The sequence below is a fragment of the Chanodichthys erythropterus genome, chromosome 22 (genome assembly GCF_024489055.1).
Source record: "Chanodichthys erythropterus isolate Z2021 chromosome 22, ASM2448905v1, whole genome shotgun sequence".
Lineage (NCBI taxonomy): Eukaryota > Metazoa > Chordata > Actinopteri > Cypriniformes > Xenocyprididae > Chanodichthys > Chanodichthys erythropterus.
Window position 1 is genome coordinate 37,029,782 of NC_090242.1, and position 12,500 is coordinate 37,042,281.

Genomic DNA, 12,500 nt, shown 5'->3' on the forward strand with positions numbered 1-12,500 from the left:
TGTGATACGGTGACAATAGTTGGTTTCATTACAGGTCAGAGTAGGGCTGGGTGATATGGCAAAAATGTAATCTCGATAATTTTTTCCCATGTTGATCGATAATGATATTTCGATATATAAACTCAGGGCCATTCAGAGCTTTTATAAGCTTTACGAAATGAATGGATCAATTGTCTGCGCAATATGACTGTGACTGAAGCCCAGTTGTTTAATTTTGCATGAGTGGCGCGCAAAATCACTGTAGGCGCGTTCACCAGCGCGCTCCAAAAGTGTTGATATTTGCACGAGCCGTTCATGCGATGCTGATGATAAAATGTGCGACCCATTTGGATTCTATTGAGGATATAAAACGCTACGGAGAAAGTTGAACATGATCTAAAACAGCCACTAAAATGACTGATGAAAAGAGGGGAAAACATCCTCCAAGCTTTTTAAACTCATGAAGACCACATTTACTAGAATGTATGTTTGTATGTCAAATTTGACTAGTTGTAGAACTGATAATAGATAATATGTTTAGATTTATAGATAAATAGATTTTTCACTAAAGATTATTATTACAGCTGTGGCATGTTCTAGCTCTCTAACAAATGCTATGAAAAGAAAGAAAGAAAAAATGCTATTACCTGTAATTGTATCCATATTGTAACAATGCTATAGGTAACAATTACAAGAATTGTTATTTTAAGGCCGAGTACAAGTTAGAGCTCTAGAATATGGACCTTCTTGAGTTTTCGACTAAACAATTGGTTTTGTTTAAGAATGTATGAATATGAATATTTGATTACTATACTGTATTTTTCTATTACATTTACATTTGAATAGCTATAGTTTATTGAAGGTGCCCTTGAGTGATTTGAAAAAACATTTTAAATTGTTCCCTGATATCTACATAGCGGGTATGTGGCTTTTTTATGGTCGAAAATTGTCATTATTTACAGCTCCATTTATAACCCCACAAATAGCCCCTAGAATGAAAAAGTCTGTTTTTGCCTTATTTGGAAGGCTCATGAATAGTAATATGGTGCTCCGCTCTGATTGGCTGTTTCAGTGTTCGGCTCACACTGATAGCGAACAAATCTGTACTGTACGGCGTGAATGATGGAGAGTTTTGGTATTCAACCTTATATGTTTGAGCCTGTTTCTGACGAAGATGCATATGTAGAGGAACAACCAATTTTGTTGCGATTGGCCATGGACGTTTCTGAGTGGTAAGTTAGTCTTTATTTTCAGTATGAACCTGCAAAACGTAACTGTTACGTCAATGGAACTGGCATATAGCGTTAACTTTACACTATAACTCATAACGTCAGTATTTGCAACTTTGTTTTTAGCATTGTAAAAAAAAATAATTGTAATAATGTGTCGCTGTATGGTTTTACAATGATAGCTTCTTCACTTTGCAATAACAACTCTAAACAACGAACTGTGTAGCGCGAAAATTTGTTTCTAATATATTGACATTACCGATATGATTTTAAATTTGATTTATTTAGCCAACCAAAGTAAAGCATAGAAGAAATTCCAAAAAAGCAGTGTCATGTTTACTACTCAGCTGCTGTTGTGTGATTACGATTTAGCTATTAGTAACAAAAACTTACATCGTCTATAAATATCTTTTTCCACAGGTGTACGTGTGGAAATTGTGCACGTATGCCCTCGAGAGAGAAAATATATTGCAGGGAAATACCACAGGTATTTTAAAACCACACTGGATAGTAATTTTTTAAACCTATGTGTGGGATTTCTGCTACTTTAGTAGTATGGAAGGTTTCTGTAAATAACAGTGCCATTATGTATTATAGCCTACATCCTTTGTACGTGGTGATGTACTCTGAGTCTGAAATACAAGCGTGCAAAATTGTCATACAAGTTCTCAAAAATAAAAATATTTGAAAAAAGTGACTAAATGTCTTGTCAAATTACTATCGTTTCAGCTTGAACGGTGTAGAAAGTTCAGTAGGGGTTCAATCTTCAGCTGGCTGGCGGTAGCAGCCACTGACAGGTCACGTGACCTGGTGGCAGCTGCCAGTCTGGTTATGGGAGGTCTGTCAGAGGTTCTGGTGGCTGGCAGAGTATAACACGTTCCCTATATCTCTGTCGCTGCATGTAAATACATAATTGTATTATTAATAATATAACATTATGACTCTATTCTTTTGTATAATTCACGTTTTAGATGGGTTTATCTCAATTAAAGCAGTAAAATGACCGTGATCTCAACTGGTGGAAAATGACGCTCAGCCCAGCCAGCCACTGCTGAGACGCGAGTATAACGCGTTCTCTAATCACTCTCGCTGCATGAAAATACATAATTTTATTATTATTAATATCATATTATGACTATATTGTTTTGTATGGTGGACGTTTTAGATGGGTTTATCTAAATTAAAGCAGAAAATGACCGTGATCTCAACTGGTGGAAAATGACGCTCAGCCCAGCCAGCCACTGCTGAGACGCGAGTATAACGCGCTCTCTAATCACTCTCGCTGCATGGAAATACATAATTTTATTATTATTAATACAGCTAATCTTATGACTATATTCTGTTGTATGGTTGGCTTTTCAGATGGGTTTACCTCAAATATATGCACAATCTACTTAATGCTTTCTGTCCTCTGATTGACAGTACATAGCCTACATATGAAGTATGTGTAAGGCAAAAATGTACTGTACTGAAGCAACTTGATTATTCATATTTATACACAATTTTTAATGCTAAAAATTACTATTACTAATAAACTACTTTTTTCGTGTTAATATAAGTGTCAAATATAACACAGCATGCTTTCGGGGAACATTATATTATGATTGATTTTCAAAAAATTGAGCTATAAAAGCCTGATGTATAAATATGATGCTCAACAACAAAAAACATGCACATACTTTTGAGTATCATATTTCATACACACATGCACTGGGACTCGTGATTTTTATTTATACTGTACAAACTGTACATCCTCCCATATATATATATATATATATTATATATAATTAATGAGAAATGGACAAATAAATGTTACCCAAACGCCTGTTGTTTACATTAACATTAAAAAATGTAAACATGTATTTTATTATTTTTAACATTACAAAAAGAGGCATGAATAATTAGGTAAATCAAAGTTGCTGCATTCCACAAAATTTTTATCTTACACTTACTTACAAGCTAACACTCAACAACAACTTTTTAAACATGCAAATCCCCTCCAAATATTGTAAATATGTGAAACATATTTGTGAAACATGTTTTCTCAGAATATGAGCAGATTTACAGGTGGTCATGTTGCTTATGCTGCCCGTGACCTTAAAAGAAATGAACAAAGTCAATGTATCTAAATGTTTACATCAAACACACCTTTTTAAAATGAAATCAAGAAATGAGACCTAAACTTCCCCACAGCCGCTAAAATTATTGTATCCAGATTTAGGATTAATGTTGAGAAAGGGTCGTATTATTAGAATAATTCACGTTTTAATTGCCATTTTTATGCTATATATTATTGCATAACTCGTGTTATTACAAAACATAAAATCGTCACAACTATTAGCAGTATGCATACAAATTAGGGAGACTGATTAGAGAACGCGTTATACTCGCGTCTCAGCAGTGGCTGGCTGGGCTGAGCGTCATTTTCCACCAGTTGAGATCACGGTCATTTTACTGCTTTAATTGAGATAAACCCATCTAAAACGTCCACCATACAAAAGAATAGAGTCATAAGATGATATTAATAATAATACAATTATGTATTTTCATGCAACGATAGAAATAAGGAACGCGTTACACTCTGCCAGCCACCGCTGACAGACCTGCCAGAATCAGACTGGCAGCTGCCACCAGGTCATGTGACCTGTCAGTGGCTGCTGCCGCCAGCCAGTTGAAGATTGAACCCCCACTCAGAAAGTTAGCTAGAAGGATCGAGTATCTGTAGCTATCTGTAAGCAAATAAACTAACATAGTTAGCTTCAGTGTAATGTGTTGTTGGTTAAATATAGGTCAAATTATAATTATATCCGACTAAAGAGAATTTGCATATGTATCTACGGTTATGTTATAGATTTATATAACAAAGACAGTAATACATTTTAACCTCACCGTTAATAGTAGTTACGTAAACTTTGCTATTTGTTACTGTACTAGCATCTTGCATTGGATCTAGACAACACTGGGTACATGGTCGTTAATGTTGTTAGCTCACTAAGAAACTTTACATTTAATCAGAAATTGTTTCTACAGCCAAGATGTGGATAAAAGCACTACTTACTGTTTGCGGGAATATAGTTGGAATTGCCCCTTTCTACAGTGTCAAACGCTGAGCGAAGCCTGCTTGATATTGTCCCAGGTTAGAAAAGCTGTCCGCGGTGAAATGGGCAGAGCAAACTAACAACTTTGAGTTAAATTGTTCCGGTATCCGGTTATAGATAAACATCAGCCATGCCTTTTGACAGTTTTTTTTTCTGGAGGAAGACTATGAAAAGTTTTCACATCCCCTGCACAGCCTGGAACATAACATTTATTTCCATGATCTGCCATTTTCGCTGTTATCCTAGCTTGGCTTGTTTCTTCACTCTGCCTGCAGAACTTCCGATGATTCCGCTGGGCGGTTCCGCCTGGCCTGGATCATGAGCATATGCAAATATGGGGGGCGGAGTCCCCGACTGTTACGTAACAGTCGGTGTTATGTTGAGATTCGCCTGTTCTCCGGATGTATTTTAAACAAACGAGATGCATGTCTTTTCCATGTACTGAACTCTTGTTATTCAACTATGCTAAGGAAAATTCAATTTTTGATTCGAGGACACCTTTAACAAAACCAGATTACACATTTGGCTTTAAAAAACTAAGACAACTTACTAACTTAGCGTGTGGCTTTTAATTATAAACAAGCCCGAGATACACCGGGACTCTTATTTTGCACAATTGCAGGCTGATTTTTAGATTCTTACAACCATCTAAAGCATTTTATATAAAGGCCATAAAGTAGACATTGGAATAATTCATCAACTCCAGTTCATTAGCAATTGCTTGGCATAAATCTGCGCTTTTCATTGATTGAGAATCACTTTGAAGCAGTCTGAAGTTTTGCGCAAGCCTGAAGAACACACAACAGCGCCGCCTTGTGACACTGCAACATGCAGCGCCCTTTGTGAAATATCCACCGCATCTCTGCAGCGCATGTGGGAATGTCAGCGGGAGTAAACAGATCTGACGCACACATAACGAGCAGGTGCGAAACGCGTAGTGTGAGGGGAGATTTTCCACTAGTTAATCGATCGCGGATGGTTTCATTATCTTGGGCGGATACAAAAGTATGAGAGGATAAAAATAATAAAAGCATAAATGTGTCTCCAAATATACCTGGGCGGCCGCCCAAGTAAAGTCTATGAGTGGGAAGCACATATTTTACAGATCGTTCTAATCTGCGCCTGGTCGCTTTTCAAATAACCAAACCACTTCCATATAACTAAATTCTACTACCTTTTTTGTCGACAATTTCATCATTTTTGGATAATAACTCGAGGTTAGTTTCACTTTCGTCGCTGCTTCCACTCATTTTTGTCGTCTTTGTGTTGAGTTTTCTTTGCCAAGTGCTGTAGGAAATTGACCCTGTTCTTTGACGTGAACGTTTAAAGCTGCACGCTGATTGGCTGTTGTCGCATTTTTCTGCTGTATGATTGGCTCTTATTTTAATCCATATCAAATAAAAATGCCTGGAGCTTATCATCGTTATCGACATATATTTTATTGCGATTCGATATGATATTGTTTATCGGCACTGTGAATTCATCTCTATCCAATGGAAAAAGAGCCTGGTGTTTTGCTAGGGGGAAGTTATGGTAATGGAGGCCCTGTAGGTGGCGCCGAGCAGATGCTGAAACCCTTCTGTAGTAAATTCAGATATGTAGTTTTATTTTGTTTATTTTTGTTTTTCTGGTGTGCAGTGATAAGCTTTGAGTGATCTTCGGACTCTGGAGCTCATGTTGTGCTAACGAGGCTCGTTTGGGTTCAGACGGTCGCGTCATTTCAGCGTCTGTCGACGAACAGTGTGGAGAGATTCTTCCTTTCATCATCTGATGATTTCCTTCTCTTTGTCCTTGACCTGATTCCTGGGGGGACTCAATCTCTCATGACACCGTTTCTAACCGCGCAAGTGTTTTTGTCTTTCCAGAGAATCAAAGGCGATGAGCTGTCGAGTCTCATCCAGAGGATGCTGGGTAATTACGAGGATGGATCTGACGACCTTTGCTCTGTTGTGGAGGGATCGGAGGCGTCTCTCGCTGCGAGCGCGTCCGGCCCCGTCCCTCCTCCAGGTGAGCGCTGGGACAGTCTGCCGGCCCTGCGTCCCCCCGCGGAGCCGCTGTCCCCTCTGCAGTCCAGCGACTCGGACGGCGGCGCGTCTCCAGAGCGCTGCAGGCCGGACGTCCCGCCGCTGACGCTCACGCTCCCGCTGAATCTGCACTGTAAACCGGCAAACGTCAAGAAGCCCACAGCGTACGTGAGGCCGATGGACGGTCAGGATCATGTGACCAGCAATTCTCCGCAACTGAAGGCCTCACCGGAGCTCTTACAGGACCTAAAGGAGAGCAGCAAACCAAACCTTCCCCCGCTGCAGTCTGTTGACGTGAGTGTTTAGCTGCAGATCGTCATGGTAACCAAGTGTATGTTTGCCGAACGGTTTATTACCCTCGTGTGACTCTGTCCGTCTGCAGGTGGTGTCTGGCGGGCGAGTGGAGGACATTCTGCAGGTCAGTTCAGTTTGGGACAGTCTTGTTTGGTAGGACAGCTGCAGGATCTCAATGTCTCTCTGGCACACAGGAAATGACCTCATGGCCTCCACTGTTGACGGCCATTTGTACGCCAAGCACAGCCGAGCCGCCGAAGTTCGTCTCCACTAACGAGGTTAGAGCAGAATAATTGGTTCTTATTGAAACTCCAGCGTTTTTTAAGTCCTTCATCCCAACTCATTCACTGCTGCTTTGACAGGAGTCGCATGGATTCAAGGCTCTCAGTAAGTGTGTGTGTGTGTGTGTGTGTGTTGTGGTGGTCTGTTTATGTGCTTTTAATTAGTTGTTGTTCTTCATTAGAAGCTCATGAATCATCAGACGGTGTTCAGCTGGAGCCGCAGTGAGTATCAGATCAGATCTCTGTATCTCTAGTTCTGTCATCATTCACTCACCTGTGTGTCTTTCTTACATTATACAGAAGGAGATGTTCAGCAGAATGTTTACTTGACTCAAGTGTGTGTGTGTGTGTGTGTGTGTGTGTGTGTGTGTGTGTGTGTGTGTGTGTAGAGGAGGTTCCAGCAGCTCCAGTGACTCTGACAGCAGTTCAAACACTGACAGTGAGAACAACAAGAGCCCAGATCAACCAGCAGCTCATGAACCATCACACACACAGGTACACACACACACTCTCTCTCTCACACATACACACACACACACACACACACACACACACACACACACACACACACACACACACACACACACACACACACACACACACACACACACACACACACACACAAACAGGCGCACCTATCTTAGTGGGGTCTCTCCATAGGTGTAATGGTTTTTATACTGTACAAACCGTACTTCCTAACCCCCTACCCTAACCTAACCCATCACAGGAAACATTCTGCATTTTTACATTTTCAAAAAAACATCTTTTACTATGTTTATTAATCCATTTCCCTCATGGGGACTGCTGGCTGGACCCCCAATGTAGGTGATCTCAGGTTTTTATTGCATTGTGGGGCCATTTGGTCCCCACGATGTAATATAAACACACACACACACACACAGGTACATATTGTCATATTCTTATGATGAGATTCATTGAACAACAAATGAACATCCTAACACCTGTGTGTGTGTGTGTGTGTGTGTGTGTGTGTTTAGACACAGAAAGGGAGTGACTGGCAGTTGGGAAGATGGTTAGAAAGCAAGGAGAACCAGCACCAGCAGAGCCCTGGCAGCCCATGTGATGTCATCAAGCCCAACTCCCATGATTCCGCTGGACGGACAGAGGCTGCAGGTCAGCAGGGTTGCTATAGTAACCTGACTGACAGCGGCAAAGCGTCTGATCACAGACAGACTGTGGGAAACACGTGTGAGAATCTGCTGTTAGGAAACACATGCGTGGAAATTTCCCAGCGTGATGAAAATACTTCCACGCACAGATCGAAACACAAGAAAACATCACGTGACACAGAGCAGAAGAGAACAACAGACAACAAACCAACAGACAGGAAACAGACGCGTCAGCCGCTGCTGGTGAAGATTCAGTTGAACCTGCTCTCCAGAATCCCTCGGGAGCCCAAAGCAGTCCGACGCGGAACCAGCCTGACGTCCGCACACAAGAGAGCCGTGAGCTGAACTTTGACCCTTCTCACCCTGATTGGGATGACAGGATCATCAGCCAATCGAACCTGCACTAATAACCCTAATGAACTAATTACTGATAACTAGTCCTAACAACCATTTCAAAATATCTTGATATCTCACATGATTTTATTATGTGTGTGTGTGTGTGTGTGTGTGTGTGTGTGTGTGTGTGTGTCTGCAGGCGGAGAGGGATGAGAAGTCTCCAAAGAAGAAACAGAAACTGGCCAAAGAGAGAAAACAGTCTTTCTCGTCTCAGCACAGCCTCCACCAATCAGAGTGAGTCCCCGTCAACCCACAGCCAATCAGAGCCCGAGATCTTCTGCCTCTCTGGGGATGTTTTGTGAGGCTGCACTCAGATTAATTAAAATTGATTTAACACAAAATTTTCTTTCCAACAGAAATGTATTAGTTTATCAGTGATGTTGTGTGAAAACATTGTGTTTCTATTAATTACTACAAAGTTTAAAAGAAAGTTTTCTTCAGTGTATTTGACCAATCAGATCAGATCTGTCAAGTGTCCTGTAAATAATAACCATAATAGCAATAGTTTTGATGATGATGATGATGATGATGATGGGACGTCTGTGGTTACACTGAGGGAACTACAGGCTTGTCTGTGATTGGCTTCAGAGCTCAACTCTCAAGGAAGCGTTTAAAGCAGAACGGCAGATATCGTCAATTTAAATGATCAAATAAATCTCGCCGAAATATTTTCAATGCAGGAAAAATCCTGCATCTTTCTTTACAGAACATCAGTGTCATTATTGTGATGTGATGCAGTGACGTTCAGACATGTGACATCAGCGTGCGGTGGAAAGTACCTGAAGTCCCTGATCACTCTCTCCTCACATCAGAGCCGGCAGGAACAGCGACAGCACGACGATGAAGAGGAGGAAGAGTGTGAAACACGGCTCAGGTCTTCCTCAGGACGTATCGGGACACAAGTGTCCATCCGCAGCGGCTCCTGACAGCCAGCCGAGGACAGCAGAAGCTCATGGGAAGGTGCTGTAGATCGTTTACATCTTCGTTTTTAAGCTCTTGTGGCGTGACTCGTAAAGAACTGTTTTTATTCACCAGAAATCCTGCAAGAGCCGCAACGTCCTGCCGGAGAAAACGTGTCCTCCTGCAGCCCAAGCACGAGCGCTGCTGCCGCCCGACCGCAGGTGTGCCGCTCACGTCCATCTTATCTATTACTTCTACATTAACCAGTGTGAAACTCTTTGACCTCTGACCTCTGATTCCCAGGCAACGCTCCGTGGAAGATCATCTGAAGGAAGCCAAAAAACTGAAGCACAAAGCAGACGCTACGGTGTTTATAAAGCCTTTGATTTCCCCCCGACCCCCGACCCCTAACCCCTGACCCCTGTGTATGGTGAGTTCCACTCCTGGATCTGACAACGTTTCTTGATGTTTCTCAGCCGGATAAGACAGCTAAAGCCCTCAGCTATCTGGAGGCTGCGCTGGCATTCGTGGAGAGCGCCGTCGCCATGGAGACGGAGCCACAGACGCCCAAATCCGCCTACACCATGTTCTCCGAGACGCTGGATCTGATCAGGTGTGAAGTTCAGTTCAGTTCACTTGAAGTTGATCAGAGTATTGCAGCTCTACAGGAAATGTTACAGTTGATGAAGTGTTCAGTTATCAGTCAGAGACGAGTGTGTCACAGTGACGATCATGTGATTATGCAGGTTATGGGTGAGTTAACATCTATTCATTTAAGCAGACATAATGAACATGTTAGGCAGCAGTTACAACTCATTATGATTACAGAATTAGGATAATAACTGAAAGTTGTGTATGTTGGTCCAGAGTTGCCGTCATATGAATTCTTCTCAACTGACCGTTTGCACGGTTACTTCCTGGTTGTCGTTAAGCCAGCTTGGACATTTCCGGTGAACTGTTAGCTGATACTTCTGTACATCGACACAAAACCAGTAATGTTTCACTTTTTAATGTTGTATTTATATTTCAATGCAGTTATCACACTTCCCTAATTTGTAAAATAAACCAGTTTTATTGATTGCAATAAAGTCTGTAATTAGACGTGCACACGCTACAATTTTCCACCGCTTAAAATGTTATTTTTACTGTCATGACCAAAAACATTATTTGTTTATCCTTTTGAGATTGTCCCTATTTGTAAAACCGAATGTTGCAAGATGCAGGAAATCCAACATTTGATAGAAAACACTTTTATTTAAGAATAAAACGTTAATTATAACCATCAGATGGCGGCAGAGGAGCGTTACTGGCTCATATTAGCCATTTCCTGTAATAGTTTTTCACTCATTTTTGCTTTTGTATAAATATTAAACATTATAAAATCACTAGGTTTTAAAATACATTTTGTCAAAGTGAAGTATGAAATACTCACAAAATCTCATGAAAAACAATAACTTTTCTTGTGACACAGAAGCGAGCGCCGCTCTCTCTTTATAATCACAGCAGCTGTCAGTCAGTGCAGCTCAAGCTTGTGAAAACTCACATTTTATTGAGTGAATCTAACTAAAGTGCACAATAAATCTTTAATTTACAGTGTGTTGACGCTTTTTTCGACACGAAAGCATAAAAACTGATGGTCGAATTTAATTTTGCTGAGGAGGAACTGAGGGACACGTCCTTTTTATGTCTTAGATTTGAATAACTAAATTAACGCTAGGCCTGACTATTTAAAGGTGGTTTCGGTAGTATTTCAAATGCATACATAAGCATTAGGGAGCGTGTGACGGTCGAGGAGAGAGAACGAGCAAGCGGGAGATTTGAAAATATTAAAAAAAAAAAACTGCTGAAGGCTGATGGGACACAATATAAAAGAGCTCAAAAGAATATCACTGGAATGAAGGTTTATGACTAGGCAGATGCTTTAGGACCGCGTTTATATTAGAAAAGCTTTCCAGCGCTGGAGAGAACGAAGTGGAAGGCCTGAAAACAGACCGAAGCTGCTTTGTTTCCTTCTCATGTGAGTAACACTGTGTTTTGATTGTCTGGAGCTGCTGTGCTGTTTGCTAATAACAACTAACACTTTGTATTTACTCTTGTGTACTGTACGTTCATTTTTTGTGCTTCCTTGTTGTTTGTTCATCAGCTGCGCTTTATTTTTCGTGAAGCATTTTGTTGTACGTCAGCTGTGATAAACAGACATCCACTCGCATTGCGTGTTTAACAGTTTTGCTGTTAAACTGCTGCACACTGACGCCCGCTAGAGAATGAGGTGTTCAGCGTCATTGTTTGTGCACTCGCCTCACATGACAGCAGCGATCGGGCCGGGGTTCGAGACCGACTCGGAGCAGGGTGGTTTGGATCGGAGTGTGAGTTTTGGAGGCGGAGCAATGAAGAGAGGGGTGGGTTTGTTTGGGTTGATTTCAAATATCATCAATGTCCAACACTGTTGTTCAAAATATGCTTACCGCACCTTTAAGTGACTATATTCTGATTATAATCTAAGGCCCTGTTTACAGCTGGTGTTAGGATGCGTTTCGGTCGATCGGCTCTCAAGTAGACGACACTAAATACAGGTGCAAAGGGGGTGTAAAATGCCTCCAGAGGTAGTTAAATAATGCATTCAACCAGATTGCATTTGTAGTGTGACACTCACATGTGGTCAAATGCGTTTGGGCAGCTTCTAAAAGACCCACTACTGACCTAACGCGTAAACATTATGGGAAGTGCTCTAGCCAGGCGGGATTTAAACTTCGTCAGCTAAAGACCCAAGTTTGGTTTGAAGATGAAAAACGTACCAAGCACAATGTTCTCTCGCCATTCCTGATTTCTGTCAGTGTTCGGAGTGGTCTTGCGGCTGTCAGAACGGAAGCAAAAGCTGATGTTCTCCGTATGTTTTTCTGTTGTCTCTGGTCACGTTCATATGTAAACTGCGTGAGCTTATTTTGTCCATTAGATCAAAATATGTGAAAAAAAACATACATTTACCCACCCTCCCTGCGAAGAAATCAGGACAGGAGTGGTTGAAAATGGACAAAAGAGACGGATTTAAACACTAGGTGTAAACGGGAAAGTGTCTCCCTCGTCTACTTGTGATCCGATAGACCGAAACACATCTTAACACCAGCTGTAAGCAGGGCCTTCCTCAAGACATTGAAGATAGTGAGATTTC

General features: G+C 41.3%; 1 protein-coding gene across 1 annotated transcript in view; it reads left to right on the forward strand.

Annotated features, from left to right (window-relative positions):
- Window positions 1-12,500, forward strand: part of aff1 (AF4/FMR2 family, member 1) — a 22,635-nt gene that overhangs the window by 5,519 nt on the left and 4,616 nt on the right. Inside the window, exons 3-14 of the mRNA XM_067376544.1 lie at window positions 6,172-6,624; window positions 6,713-6,748; window positions 6,819-6,902; window positions 6,987-7,011; window positions 7,088-7,127; window positions 7,295-7,400; window positions 7,904-8,371; window positions 8,571-8,665; window positions 9,244-9,391; window positions 9,467-9,552; window positions 9,635-9,698; window positions 9,808-9,944. Of these exons, the coding sequence (XP_067232645.1) occupies window positions 6,172-6,624; window positions 6,713-6,748; window positions 6,819-6,902; window positions 6,987-7,011; window positions 7,088-7,127; window positions 7,295-7,400; window positions 7,904-8,371; window positions 8,571-8,665; window positions 9,244-9,391; window positions 9,467-9,552; window positions 9,635-9,698; window positions 9,808-9,944 (1,742 nt within the window). The remainder of the gene's footprint in view (window positions 1-6,171; window positions 6,625-6,712; window positions 6,749-6,818; window positions 6,903-6,986; window positions 7,012-7,087; window positions 7,128-7,294; window positions 7,401-7,903; window positions 8,372-8,570; window positions 8,666-9,243; window positions 9,392-9,466; window positions 9,553-9,634; window positions 9,699-9,807; window positions 9,945-12,500) is intronic.